At 40.8% G+C, this 15231-nt stretch overlaps 1 protein-coding gene across 3 annotated transcripts in view; it reads left to right on the forward strand.

The window, feature by feature from the left end:
• LOC138740458 (MORC family CW-type zinc finger protein 3) overlaps positions 1-15231 on the forward strand; it is a 75755-nt gene that overhangs the window by 13312 nt on the left and 47212 nt on the right. Inside the window, exons 4-5 of one of the 3 annotated variants that reach the window (XM_069893107.1) lie at positions 11819-12036; positions 12446-12593. In XM_069893107.1, the coding sequence (XP_069749208.1) occupies positions 11819-12036; positions 12446-12593 (366 nt within the window). Of the gene's footprint in view, positions 1-11818; positions 12037-12445; positions 12594-12989; positions 13079-15231 lie in introns of those variants that run through there. The other 2 variants (XM_069893106.1, XM_069893105.1) reach the window with 2 other exon arrangements.

Raw genomic sequence — 15231 nt, forward strand, 5'->3', positions numbered from 1 at the left:
TGTACACAAAGGCTAAATAGTGCAAATTGTTGTTGTTTTTGAAAGGTAAGCAATATCTTTTTGCAGACAATTGAAAAAAAATTATTAATTCCCAAAAAAATTCTTCAAACTGTTGCATTTGGAGAGCCAACAGTGCCTGCACTGCATTTGGCTTAGCTAAAATTAGAAAACCTTTGCACAGTGGATAACAAGTTCCAAGCTACTTCCTTGAAGAAGATACCAGTTGGCCCTTCGCAATTGTCAATGATCGATTATGATGTAGACCAAACCAAAGATCTTGGCACAGATTAAATGAAGTGAAATAGAACACAGTGCAGTGCAGCACAGCAGAACAATAGTATTATAAATGTGTGTGGTGGGTTGTGAGCAAGCGCAGTGAAGAGACTGAGACAACTGGCTGGGAGCTCGAGTATCACAATTGCTTTAATTTAAATTCTGGGCTGCAGCCTTTAAGCCCATCTCCGGTTCCGCCCCAATGTCCCGGCATTTGAGTCACAATGACGCAAGCATACACGCACCCTTCCAGTCTGGACCAGAAGAGATGGTCCCACGATGCCATCCGTGCCGCAGCTACCCCACCAACTGCGCATGACAAGCAGGGCTGGTTTGCCACTGCAAACGTGTGTCCCCACATGTGTAGCATTATGTAGCACATGGGAACACAATAGTAAATTCAGTACAACTCTGATTATCTGAAATTGGATTCTCCAAAATCCTCGTTTATCTGAATTTTTTTCTGAGCCGAACTGACCGAGGATCTCGGGCTGCTGGCGGCAGCGCTGACCTCGGTGGGGAGGTGATGGTGATCGGTGACAGCCAGGATTTATTGGTGAGAATTAAACATTATTTTAATGATTTAAAAAGCCTTCCCTTGTTGTTTAAACACTGTTACAAGTGATTTGCTGTTGCTACTGGGCTGTTTTTAAAAATGACCAGTTCTCCAAAGTAAAACATTTATTCAACATGGGCCTAGTTCCGACCATTTTGGATAATTGGAGTAGTACTGTAGTATATTTGGATAAATTACATAAAATAATAAGTAGTGGAAACCATGTAAATTTCCATGTAAGCACAATGTAAAAAGCACAATTCAAGGCAGTTGTAAACTTTAAAATGTTTTGATAGTTATAGTACCATATTATTTTTCTATGGTGCTTGCAATGTCTTCCCAATTTGATCAGGCAATTCATGCTCTCTTTCAAACCCTTTACTGTCAGAATGCAAAGGCACTCCCAAATTCCATACTCCACATTGATGTAAGACCACAATAGTTGGGAATAGAATTAGGTCATTCAGCCCATTGAGTCTGCTCTGTCATTCAAATCATGGCCGATGTATTTTTTTTTTCATTTCCATTCTCACTATATCCTTTAATGCTCTTTTTAATCAAGAGCCTATCAACCTCTGCTTTAAATATACCTAATGATTTTCATCTGAGGTAACGAATTCCACAGATTCACAATCCTCTTGTGAAGAAATTTCTCCTAATCTCTGTTCTAAAGGAGCATCCTTTTATTCTATATTCTCTTGTCCTAGAGTCTTCCACATCCACTCTATCTGGCCCTTTCAAAATTTGATATTTATTTGAGATTTCCCTCCCCCTTCATCCTTCTAAACTCCAGCCAGTGCAGGCCCAAGCCATCAAATGCACCTCATCCTTTCATCCCTGGGATCATTCTCATAACCTCTCTGGACCCTCTCAAATGCTATTGCATCCTTCCTATGATATGTAAAGCTTCAGCGTTACATCTTTGTCTTTACGTTCTAGTCCTTGAAATTAAAGCTAACATTGCATTTTCTCTCCTTATTACTGACTCAGCCTCCAAGTTAACCCCTGAGCAAATGCTGCACAAGGGCTCCAAAGTCCCAATGGACCTCTGTTTTTTTAAATTCCACATTTAGAAAACAGTCTCCTTCTTTAATCCTTCAACCAAAATGCAAGCCCATACATTTCCCATTGCTGTATTCCATCTGCCATTTCTTTGCTATTCTCTCAATCTTTCCAAGTCCTTCTGCAGTCTCCTTGCTTCCTCAACATGACCTGCCCCTCCACCTAACATTGTATAACCTGCAAATTTGGACACAAAGCCAATAATTCTGTCATCAAAGTCATTTACAATCAGCCTGAAAAGTAATGGACACAAACAACACTGACTCATATAGAACACTACTAGTCACTGGCAGCCAATCAGAAAAGGCTCTCTTTGTTCCCCGTCAGCCAATCCACATTAGTTATTGCCTTTCCCATAAGACCATGGGCTCCCATCTTGTTTAGCAGCCTCATGCCCTGTATCTTGTCAAAGGCCTTCTGAAAATACATATAAACAATATCTATTGACTCTCCTTTGTCTGTCTTGTTCATTGTTTCCAAAAAGAGCTCCCAATCGAGTTATGAACCAAGATATTCCCTGGAAGAAACTATGCTGACCTCAGTCTATATTGATGTGTACTTTCAAGTACCCATTAATCCTCTTTGTCAATAATGGCCTCCAAAACCTTGCCAATCACTGAAGTTGGACAATTTACAAATTTTCCAGATTTAAAAATTCCTTTGTTGTCATGTAATAGTACAGAACTAGTAATATTACATGAAATTACCTTCTGTCTGCCATAAGGCAAAGAGTTGCTATTACTGTTGCCCAGTGCCCCTTACAAAACGAGACAAAGAAAGTCTATGGATATGCCTCCAGCACTTGTGCAGCCACTCAGACCTTCTGTTCCCTCTTAGCTGTGCTCACGCACACAAGTTTTCCAACCCGCACGCAAAGGAGATTAATGTGTGTACAAAAGGTTCGTACCTAAAATAATGTAGTAATTAATAATTATGTTGAGGAACTTTGGGGGGCATCCGAGGCGCTCTAGTATTTGCCAAAGCCCTTTCCTGCTCACGGTGTCGAAGGCTTTGGTGAGGTCAACAAAGGTGATGTAGAGTCCTTTGTTTTGTTCTCTGTACTTTTCTTGGAGCTGTCTGAGGGCAAAGACCATGTCAGTAGTTCCTCTGTTTGCGCGAAAGCCACACTGTGATTCTGGGAGAACATTTTCGGCGACACTAGGTATTATTCTATTTAGGAGAATCCTAGCGAAGATTTTACCTGCAATGGAGAGCAGTGTGATTCCCCTGTAGTTTGAGCAGTTTGATTTCTTGCCTTTGTTTTTGGACAGGGTGATGATGATGGCATCACGAAGGTCCTGAGGCAGCTTTCCTTGGTCCCAGCAGAGCTTGAAAAACTCATGCAGTTTGGCATGCAGAGTTTTGCCACCAGCCTTCCAGACCTCTGGGGGGGATTCCATCCATACCCGCTGCTTTGCCACTTTTCAGTTGTTCAATTGGCTTGTATGTCTCTTCCCGGGTGAGGACCTCATCCAGCTCTAGCCTTAAGGGCTGTTGAGGGAGCTTGAGCAGGGCGGTTTCTTGGACTGAGCAGTTGGCACTGAAAAGAGATTGGAATTGTTCTGACCATCGGTTGAGGATGCAGATCTTGTTGCTGAGGAGGACTTTGCCATCTGAGCTGCGCAGCGGGCTTTGGACTTGGGGTGAGGGGCCGTACACAGCCTTTAGAGCCTCGTAAAAACCCCTGAAGTCGCCAATGCCCGCGCTGAGCTGGGTTCGATTGGCGAGGCTAGTCCACCACTCATTTTGGATCTCCCGGAATTTACGCTGATGATGGCTGCATGCGCGACGGAAGGCTCGTTTCTTCTCTGGCCAGGACGGCTTTGCAAGGTGAGCCTGGTGGGCAGCTTGCTTCTTTGCTAGCAGCTCCTGTATTTCCTGGTTGTTTTCGTCGAACCAGTCCTTGTTTTTCCTGGAGGAGAAGCCCAGTACCTCTTCAGTGGATTGTAGTATGGCAGTCTTCAGCTGATCCCAGAGGGTTTCAGGGGACGTTGTCATACCCACACTACTGTTCGGCTCCGAATCATGGGTCCTCTACCGGCATCACCTACGGCTCTTAGAACGCTTCCACCAGCGTTGTCTCCGCTCCATTCTCAACATTCATTGGAGCAACTTCATCTCCAACATCGAAGTACTCGAGATGGCAGACATGGTGGCTCCTAGGGGCCTTTGCACAAACTTTGGGGAGTGCACAAGAGACTTCACTAATGGATTGTTGTTTTGAAAAGCAACAGATAAAAGAGATCGGAGGAGTAGTTCAGAGCTGCAGGCTGCTTGGCGTGCAGCTTGCTATTCTAAGAGGGTCATGTGGTTTGCAAGCAGAGAGAGTCAAACAGGCTTTTTCTCTTAGCGAGATCAGTTCTGCAGTGCTACAGTCAGCAGCTGGAACTGGAGCAGGACAAGCTGGAAAGATTGTGGAAAAACCCTATTTGTAAGACTGGTAGTGAGTGCTTAGTTGGACCCCTTGTAGTTCATGCAAAAGGAGAGGACTGGCTGCCTAATGTTTCACTTGAAATAAGAGAAACAGGAACTGTGGTGATCTGAAAAAAAGATGTTATTATCTGGAAAACTATGATGGGGCAAGTTTCTTCAGCAAGAAACTGATGTGGCTGATTAAAAGGGATCAGTTTGTGTCCAGAAACAACAAATCTCTCTCTGAAAACTAACAAGAATCTTCCTGAGTGGTAACCATTTGCCTTTCAAGCACCAACGCCTGATGAACTTCATAAATGTTAAATTCTGTGCACAGTATAAGAATTGCCTGCAAACAGTAAACTTGTAGAAATGAGAAGTGAGAGTGGTCTGTGAATTAAAAAACTTTTCTGAACTTGCACCCACATTACATACACGTGTGCTTAGAATTAGAAGGGAGTTAGGTTAGTTAAGTTAATAGTGGTAAGTTAAAGTGTGATTCTGTTTTCATGTTTAAAGATAATTAAAAGCAACTTTTGTTTCAGTAACCATTTGTCTTGAATATCTATTGCTGCTGAGTTTTGGGGTCCTCTTGGCTCGTAACAGTAGTTAATCATTCTTGTATTATATTAAAACATGCCAATACAGTTTTATTAGCGATGAGAGATAGGCTGCGCCAAAATTATCTTGAAACAATTTCAAGTTTACATTTGGACAGCATTCAATGCGCACATACTTTTGTCACAGGAACGAAATTTGCACAACATAAGATTTTTCCACATGACTACTTAAAAAAAATGAGGGAACATTGCTCAGACCCCTGTTTGGTTCATTGGCAACTCGAGTTCCAGATCTAGCCAACCAACATGATCAGAAAGCTTTCAGCATTCAAGACCCTTCAGGAGCCCTTCTTGCCCTCAGCACCCTCTCAAATCCCAGCTCTAATACCTAGTTCTGATGAGCTGGTGCCCAGCAGCATGTGTGCATCCCCTGACCGCAAGTCACCTGCAGCCTTGTGGGTCCTTCAGCTGGTGAGCCCCTCTGGTTCACTGCCCTGTAGGGTCATCGCCTCTGCTCCTCATCGTGGATGTTTTTCAGTCCTCTGGAATAGTTACCGACTAGCAATCCCTCACAGGTCACTACTACTGCGTTCAAAATTTCTTCAGCTATCTCTTTCAGACCCTGGGGTGTAGTATGTCCATCCAGATGATTTATTCACCTTCAGCCCCTCAGCTTCCCAGGCACCTTCTCTTCTGTAATAATAATATACTCACTTTTGTCTCCTGACTCTCAAATTTCTATATGCAACTTTTTCAATTAAAAAAAAATTAACTTTGGTGTAATCTTTTTTCAGAACTGATCTTCCACAGTGGGTACACCCTCCTTTCTATGCCACCCACTCTCAATATAGCTAAGAATCCAGGCTATATTGAGCCTTGGGGTATCTGGGAGCACCTGTTTCAGTACAATAATAGTGTGACACAATGGCTTAACTAAATATATGCTTATAAAAGGGACTAGAATTGGGTTAGCTATTAGGTTACATGCATTTTACAGGCAGAACAATGCCTTGCAAAGTCTGAGGGCAGGTGCAAACAGAAGGTTCTGGGCTTTAGCAACATTTACAAGCACACACCAGATACTGAAACATTTGTGGAGAGTTTGGCCCATGTTTTTTTTGTAAAGCCTGGAAATTGCAACATTTACAAACTGAAACCAAAAAATAACAGTGCCTGGAACATCAGGAGAGGAGGGGAAGAGAACGAGAGAGAAGTCAGTTTGAGAAAAGGCTGGACGGAAGAGGAGAGCCTGCTGAAAAAGCTTACTTTTTCAAGACTGGGCAGACTTCTAATATGGTAGACTGAGTATACTCTCTGTGGAAATCAGGAATGGCAGATAGTCATTTCAGGGTGGCGAAGAGAAGAAGTCTGAGAAGAACCAGGAAAGACGAAGAGTTTCTTCTGGAAGATACTCCTGTTTGGGGTGTCCAACAAGCAACAACCATCTCTCTAACCCTCCACAACTTTCCTGCCTGATAATTCTAAGTAAAACACTGAAGTTTGCTTGAATGTAATGAGTGTTTGATTCTGTGTACAGTATTGAAGATTACTGGAAACTGAAGCCTTGGAAACATGGACAGTGGAAGAGTAGCCAGTAAAAAGGACTTTCTTGAAAACACATTACACACACTTGTGCTTAGATTAAGTTAGGGAGGAGGGGAGGGATTGTGTAAATAACAGTGTTGACAAATTAAGTGTTGATCTTGCTCTATATTTAGAGAATTAAACTAATTTTGTTTTAAGGAACTGTTGCTTTGGTGTATTTCTATTGCTGCTGGAATATGGGGTTCATTGAACTCGTAGCAACAGTCATTGGAATGTCAACTGTTTAGTTTTATCTTGAATACTGGTACTGATGATTTGAATCTGGAAACCTTGCTGTCCTATGAATTAAACTAAATTTTAACATTCTAGGTTCAGACCAGAACCGGCAAAGCTGGCTTCTCTTCAGCTTTTTATCACTATGGATATGATTACTGAATCTGACATTTTCATCTTGTGTCTGTTACATATTATCCTACCAATACATCTCACTTTATAACTGATGCAAAAAAAATAGTGAAAAGGAGAGAGAGCCATACATTGATCTGAATCCTGCTTCATGAAAACAGTTACAATTGTCTATGAGTCAGGTAATTTCTAAGAAGGCACCATTTCCTTGATTTACCCCTTAAGAGCAGTGGTCTTATAGTTTTTTTTATTGAGTTTTAAAAATATGGGCTTTGCAGGTTGTACTGGCCATCCCCAAATGCCCTTGAGAAGCAGGTGGTGTGCTGCCTTCTTGAACCACTGCAGTTCTTGATATGTGGATATATTCGCAATGCTGTTAGGAAGGGAGTTCCAGGATTTTGGCCCAATGACAGTGAAGAAACAACAATATATTTCCAAGTCAGATGGTGTGTGGATTGGAGGGAAACTTCCATTTGTGATGTTTCCTTACTATTACTAACTTTGTTCTAGTTCGTAGAGGTGGTAGGTTGGGAAGGTGTTGTCTTAGGAGTTTTGATCAGTTGCTGAAGTGCATCCTTTGAATGGTTCACTGCTACTCATGTGTGGTGGAGTGAATGAGTGAATGAATATGGATGTGCTGCCGAGCCAGTGTGCTGCCATATTGGTATGGTGACGAGCTTCTTGGGTGTTGATGAAGCTGTATCTCATCTGGGCAAGTACAGAATATTCCATTGCACTCTTGACTTGAGCCTTGTAGATGGTGGAAAAGTTTTGGGGAGTTGGGAAGTGAGTTATGATTCCTGCCCTCTGGCCTGCATTTTTAGTTACATTGTATATGTGGCTATTCTAGTTCAGTTTCTGATCAATGGTAACCCCCATAATATTGATGGTAGATATCAATTCAATGATGGTAATGCAATTAAATGCTGGATTTTCTCTCATTCTTATAGTTATTGCTTGTCATAGGCACTCGTGGATCGAATGTTGATTGTCACAATCATCCAGACCTAGACATTGACCAAGACTTGATGCATTTGTGGACCACTTCATTATCTGAGGAGTCACAAATGGTGCTGAACATTGTGCAGTCATCAATGAATATCTTTACTTCTGATTTTGTGATTGAAGAAAGGTGATTAATGAAGCAGCTGAAGATGGAAAAAATATACCTTGATGGAAGGGCTCAATCCCAAAATATTGGTTATGTATCTTTATATTTGCTATATAAAGTACATTGTTTGACCTGCTGAGTTTCTCCAGCATTATTTTTACTTCAGCCATGGTGTCTGCAGACAAAGATGGTTGGGTCTAGTAGTGGCAGTGGTGATTGACATCCATCCATCATAACTATCTTCCTTTATACTAGATATGATTCCAACCAGTGAAGGGTTTTCTCCTGATTCCAGTATGGCAAGTTCCTTGTTGCCATATTCTATCAAATGTTGCTGTGATGTCGACGTCATTTGTTCTTACCACCTCTGGAATTCAGCTCTTTTGTCAGTGTTTGAACCAGGACTAATGAGGAGCTGAGTGACTATAGCGGACCTAATCTGAACTCCTGTGAACAGGTTGTTGCTTAGCAGGTGGCACTTGATAGCATCATCAATTATACCTTGCACTTCTATGTTGATCCCACTGGACAACTTTTTTTTTTCAAAAATGTTTGCTTCCTAAAAAAGAAATTGGGGATTATGATAGACTACTTCAAACTGAACACACAGATAATTTCAGATTTGCTTTATCATGTAGGAAATTGGAGAAATATTGAATTTAACATGTAAGTGTTAAATTGATGCTGGCACATCAATTGACCTAAACATGTTTTGATATTAATTTTTGTTTGTACTCAGCATTTGATTTCTCTCATGTCAGTGTCAAACAATAGTGGACCAGCATTCATGGATTCCAGTTGCCTGATTCCACTTTTCCATGGTCACAGTGTCCTGGTGAAGCACTGACTGTGCCTAATGGAGCGAATGCAGAAAATTAATTTTAAATAATATGTTGCACTTCATGGTTTTCTATGCTTGAAGTAGAAAAAAATTACAGGAAATCACAAAAAAAGTTATATGTGGGGAAAAAATGTACGTGATAGGAAATTTTTAAAATGATTTTTGTGATTAGCAGCCCAAATTTCATAAAATACACCTAAAAGTGTTCAGGAAGAATAATCTTTGTTGTCCTCTGTAATGGAGAATAGGCTAATTGGCAGGATTTGTCTTGCACTTTGTGGTCAGGACATAACTGGGCAATTTTCGTCATTGCCAGCCAGAAACCAATGTTCTAATGGATCAGCCTGCCAAGGTGTGGCAAGTCCTCAAGCACAAGTCTTCAGTATTATTGGTGCAATGCACTGATTTTGCACTGATGTGCTTGACTCTCCCAGTGTAGAGAATGGGAATATTCATGGAGCCTGCTTCTCTATTGAGTTGTTTAAATTTTCACGATTTGCAAATTGATGTGGCAGTACTGCAGAACAAAGAAGCTAAACATAGATTGCTTAGTTCTAACTGTTGCTTGCTATTTGTTGTTTGACATGCATATACAGGTACACGATCCTTTATCTAAAATAAAGTCCATCTAAAATCCAGAAAGCTCCAAAATCCGGCTAATGGGGACCGGCAGTCAGGGGAGGCGGCCGAGGGACCGGCGGTCGGGGGAGACGTTCGGACAACTGGAAGGGGGTGGGGGTGGATACACTTGCACAATTCAGGTGGGCTTTCTGAAATCCGCAAAAATTCAAAATTCGGAGCACACTGTCCCTTCCGGATGAGGGATCGTGTACCTGCGGTTCTAATTTTGAAGCTTCACCAGGTTGATCCTCATTCTGAGGTATGCCTGGTTCTTATGACAGCTTCTTAATTGCATTGGAGACTGAATCAGGGACCAACGAGGGTGACTTGGATGCCATGAGGTTGTGTTCACTGCTGGAATGGAGGGAAGTTACAGGAATGAGGAGTCATTGTCAGAAGAGGTGGTGGAATCTATGGACACTTGGAATTTATGAAGGTGCGTCTTTTACATAGTGATGCTGGGCTAGTGGTGCGTCTTTGTATTGCCACTAGTCCAGCCCACTTCTGTCCAAACAAAAGAAAACAAATTTTGTGTTCTTTGTATACATGACAATAAAGAAACTTTGAACCCCACTGCTTCTGGCATGACTATTAGGACTTTTCATTGAACCACAGTTGATCCCCTGGTGTGGTGAAGGTTGAGTGGGGGATATGCCATGAGGTTGAATACAATCCTGCTGTGGCAGACAGGCTGCATTGCCTTGTGGATGGCCAGTTCTGAGTTGGTCGATCTCTTTGTAGTCTGCCAAATTTAGCATGGTAGTAGTACCATGCAACACGATTAAGTCTATTTTTACTGTGAAGATGGGATTTTGTCTCCACAAAGACTGTGTGCAGTGGTCACTCCGGCCAATATATTCGTCAGGTACATCTGCAACAGATAGATGGGTCAGGACGAGATCAAGCCAGTTTTTCCCCTTTTGTTGGTCCCTCACCACCTGGCAGCAGTGTCTTTTAGCACTCGATCAGCTCAGTCAGTCATTCTGTTACCGAACCACTGTTGGTGATGAAAATTCAAGTCTGCCACTCCCAGAGCTTCCTTCAAGTGATATTCTACATGATGATTATTCTGCTGGGGAGGGGGGAGGGTGGGGGATGCTGTTGTCAGCAAAAGATTTACTTTCCCAAGTGTAACCTTATTACATGAAATTTCATAGAATCTGGAGCCAATATTGAAGACTCTCAAGGCTGTATACCACAGTGGTGCTGCATCGCTGGGCCAATTGAGGAAGGTACAATTGAAGATGGTGTTTGGGATGTTGACTAGATTCAGGCCTTTTGGGGCTTGAGCACAAAAGAAAGGAAAATTTATGTCTAAGAAAGATGTTTTAATTTACACCAGTGATAGAAGTTCTGCACCCATTTTTATTTGCTGTTTTTTTTAAAAAAAATGTGCAAACTTTAAAATTTAAAAAAAGCAAGAATGCTACAACTTTGAAAGAAAAGAGCTTTTGTTGAAATGGCTGAGTTAGGGCCAGAAATGCTTCTGCACCTCAGTACCTGGTCTGTATGAAGTTTGGCAATCATATGTCATCCTCATTGAGGTAAGAAGGAGGAAAATCCATCGTTTATAGCATGATCTGTTGATTTTGGATGAAAATGCACAAGTAGGATGCCAGGGAGAATCGATCTCAACTGCAATATTGTTCATGTCATTGTAACTGCTTTCCAACATTACCAGGAAAAATAACTCTTGCACTGCTTCAGTGGAACTGTATCCATTTATGAGATTCTACATTTCAGAGAAAGGAGAGCAAAATTGGGAGAATTAAACAAAAAGCAGTGGCATCTTCAAACACCCATGTAACATGGTTCCTATGCAAAACCCAATTTATTGCGCACATTCAAATCTATTATTTCTCAGTTTACAATTTACTTATACCCCTGCAATGGCCAGTTAACCTAATAGCCATTATATCCTTGGAATTGTGAATAAAACTGGAGCACCAGGGAAAACCCATGTGATCACAGGGAAAATACAAATTCCATACAGACAGCATTGAAAGTCAGGATTGAACCCAGGTTGTTAGAGCCATGAGGCAGCAATTTTACTGAGATATTATGCCATCTGATTTATGGAATTTTGCAAAGCCAATTAATTGAAGCAGAATGAAATCCATGTACAGGCATCACCTGCAATACAATATGGTCTGTATCACAATTTTTCATAACGTGAAGCCTTGTTACCAGTCATGTGAAAATAATGGATTTTGAAACAAGTTATTTTGTACTTTTTTTCCACATGAATTTCATTAGTGTTTTTATTCCCTGATTTTTAATAGTGATTTGTGAATTCTGTAAGAATGAATTTCTGTTACTCTAACAATGTTAATAGGCATGGGGGGATGTGTATAAAAATAAACTTTGTAATGTTGCATAGCTTTTTTAAAAAAAACTACTTTATCCTTTCATACTTCAATCTTATTTTACAGCTTTGGATTCACTAATAAAACTGCGAATAAAAACCACTTGCCAATAGGCATATATGGAAATGGGTTTAAATCAGGCTCTATGAGGCTGGGGAAAGATGCTATGGTCTTCACCAAGAATGGCGGAGCATTAAGTGTGGGCCTCTTATCACAAACATACCTGGAGCAGATTAATGCACAAGCTATAATTGTCCCCATTGTGCCTTTCAACCAACAGAATAATATCCTTTTACATGATAAAATTTTTGTAATATAGGGTGTTGTTCTAACTTAGCAATAAAGTAAGCCATGAACGGACATGCCAGTATGGCGAATGGGAAGTGGAATTAAAATGGATAGCCACTAGGAGATCTTGGTTGTGGCGGCAACTTCCAAACATCAACTTCTCCAATTTCTGGTAACCTATTTCCCTCCCTCCCCATACTGTTTTCTACCTCCTTTGCATTCCCATTTTCTTCTCTTTCCCCCTATACCCTTTAGACTATTAAAATACCAAAGAGTTAAATGTTTTAAAAAAAAGTAAGTATTATGACAACAAATTCCTGAATCATGAAATAAGTTATCAATGAAAGGTGTTGAAGTGGCATGACAAATAGATTTTTATGATTATTTCTTAACCCTCCAAAGTACAGAACCTTATAGTCACTGAAGATTCAGTACCAAGTCTGGAGGCTATTTTAAAATATTCAGTCTTCAAATCACAGGAGGAACTGCTGACTGAATTTGATACAATTGTTGGCAAGAAAGGAACTCGGATTATTATTTGGAATATCAGAAGGTATGTGAAATTTCTTATTTACCTGAGGAGTAAAGCTTAAATTACTTATTTCAACCATCTTGTGAATTAATTTTTAGTTCTCAAAACCCCTAGTCATCTATTCTTTGCTTCCCATAGCCCCCTCCATTCTTTGATAATGTCTCAATCAATTCTGTAGCCCTCTGTTTTTCAGTTTCTCTTTCTGAATCCTTCTCTCCATTGCCCTACCAAATTCCTAGAAAGTCAGTTTTCGATGGATGATGATTAATTGTTTTCCTAAAAATTCTTGAATGATCCATTCCTCCCTTGATTAAGCTACTCTTTCCACTCATTCTGCCCATTAATTGTTTACTAAATTTGCAACTCAACCCCTCACCTCTTACTGCTTTGCCATTGTTTTTTTTCTCTCATGTTTAGTGATATAACCTTGCTGGAAGTTTCTCAGAATTGATGTTGTGGAACAGGATCATTTGCAGCACATGTCTGAATGACAAGCAATTTCAAGGGTAAAGTTCCCCTGACTTTCTTGCAGTGTGCTTGGAAGATTCATACCCCTTTCTGTGAAGGATAGTACCGTAATTCGTGCTTCCTCGAATTTGCTAGTACTCTTGAGATGAAGTAGACTGTTATTCGGCTTTCAGGATGACGCATGATTGGCGTAGTGGTTAGTACAATGCCTTTACAGCACCAGCAATTGGGACTGGGTCTGGGTTCAAATCCTGTTGTAAAAAGTTTGTGCGTTCTACCCTTGTCTTCACCTCCCCGTGTAGGTTTTCTCCATGGGTTCTGTATACCACAGGGGTGTAGGTTGATGGGTGTAAAATGGACAGGATTCATAGGGCCAAATTAGTCTATTACAGTGTTGTACGTCTAAATTTTTAAAATGTAAAAAAAAAGTAAACATTAAGTTATTAGAGGAGATGATGAAAATAATTGATGAGCGTAGGGCAATGGGTGTTGTCCACAAGGACGTTACTAAAGTGTTTGAGTCCTGTTAGACTGGTACAGAAGATGAAGTCACATGGGATTCATGGTGAGTTAGCAAGTTGAATACAAAATTGGAAAAATCATGGAAGACAGGATAGTAGTGGAGGGCTGTTTCTCTGATTGGAGATTTGTGACCAGTGGTGTACTGCAAGGATCAATGCTGGAACCTCTGTTATTTGTAATATATATTTAGAATTTAGGCCAAAGTGGTCTCATTAGCAAGTTTGCAGATGGCAGTGTTACGGAGAATGAGGAAGGTTGTTAAAGGATATAGATCAATTGGATATATGGGCAGAGAAGTGGCAGTTCAAATGTGAGATCTTGTATTTTGGAAGGTCAGATATAAGAGCCAAGTATGCGCAAAATGATAGAACCCTCTGAAGCATATGGAGGGATCTTGGGGTGCAATACCAGAGTCGCTTGAATGAAGCGACACAAGTGGATAGGGTTGTAAGGAAGGTGCACAGTGTAATTGGGGGGTTTACAAGTTGGGTAGTCAGGTACAGCTCTGTAAGACTGGTTAGGCCACATTTCGAGTATTACGTGCAGTTTTGGCTGCCACGCTATAGAAAGAACATGGAGGTTTTAGAGAGAATGCAGATGAGGTTCACCAAGATGTTGGCTGGCTTTGAGTTTGAGCTATAAGGAGTGGTTATAATGAGGGTGAGGAACCCAGAGAAACAGAACAGTCAGGACGCCAGTGCTGCTGTAATGGCAGCACTGCTGCTGGTATATACCCAGGAGGAATGGGTCATAATCTTTCCTCCATGGGGTCATTCTGCCTGATTGCCCAAAACAATGGTAACATACACATTTTATTTTAATTATTTTATTTATATTTTCAAATCAACATGAAAACATGAAATTCATCAATTACATAAAAGAAACAAACTTATCATTCAATGATGATTTTGAGTAAGAAAAGAAAAAGCAAGAAAAAAAGAACAAGCCCTAACCCTCCCCCTCCCATCCACCCAGGGGGAAAAAGGAGAGAAATAGTCAATAGAATTGAAGAGAGAAAAGAAAAAGAGAACTCAGTCTGCGACATCACAGGCACCAGACTTCACTCCATTGAGGACACACATGAGGCTGTTCTTTAAAAAAGCAGCCATCATCGAAGGCCCCCACCGCCCAGGCCAGGCCCTTTTCACTCTGCTACCATCGGGGAAAAGGTACAGGAGCCTAAAAATGAGCCCTCAGCAGTGCAAGGACAGCTTCTTCCCCTCTGCCATCAGATTCCTGAATAATCAATGAACCTAAGACATTGTCTTACTTTTCATGCTCTATAATTGTTGTTATTATTTTATTTTATAGTAATGTTGTAAGATGGTTATAATATCAATGTTTGCTCTATGCTGCTGCAAACACCAAATTTCATGACTTGTTAATGAGAATAGATTCTGATTCTGAGGAAAGAAGAAAAAGAAAAAGGTTTCATTGGATTCATCAATCTCCTGCCAAGGGACAAATATCCTGACTTGCCCAGAATCCCATGTTCCCGGATGCAGGAGGGGCGAGGGGGCGGGGAGAAGATGGCATTATTAAGAATCTACACTTATGTGTTGAAGATATGGACTCCAAATTTTTAGAAAATCTTTGTATTTTTTCCTAAGGTTATAAGTAATTTTCTTCAGGGGAAATGCAAGTACATATTTCTACTTTCCAACAGGTC

The sequence above is a fragment of the Narcine bancroftii genome, chromosome 8 (assembly GCF_036971445.1).
Source record: "Narcine bancroftii isolate sNarBan1 chromosome 8, sNarBan1.hap1, whole genome shotgun sequence".
Classification (NCBI taxonomy): Eukaryota; Metazoa; Chordata; class Chondrichthyes; order Torpediniformes; family Narcinidae; genus Narcine; species Narcine bancroftii.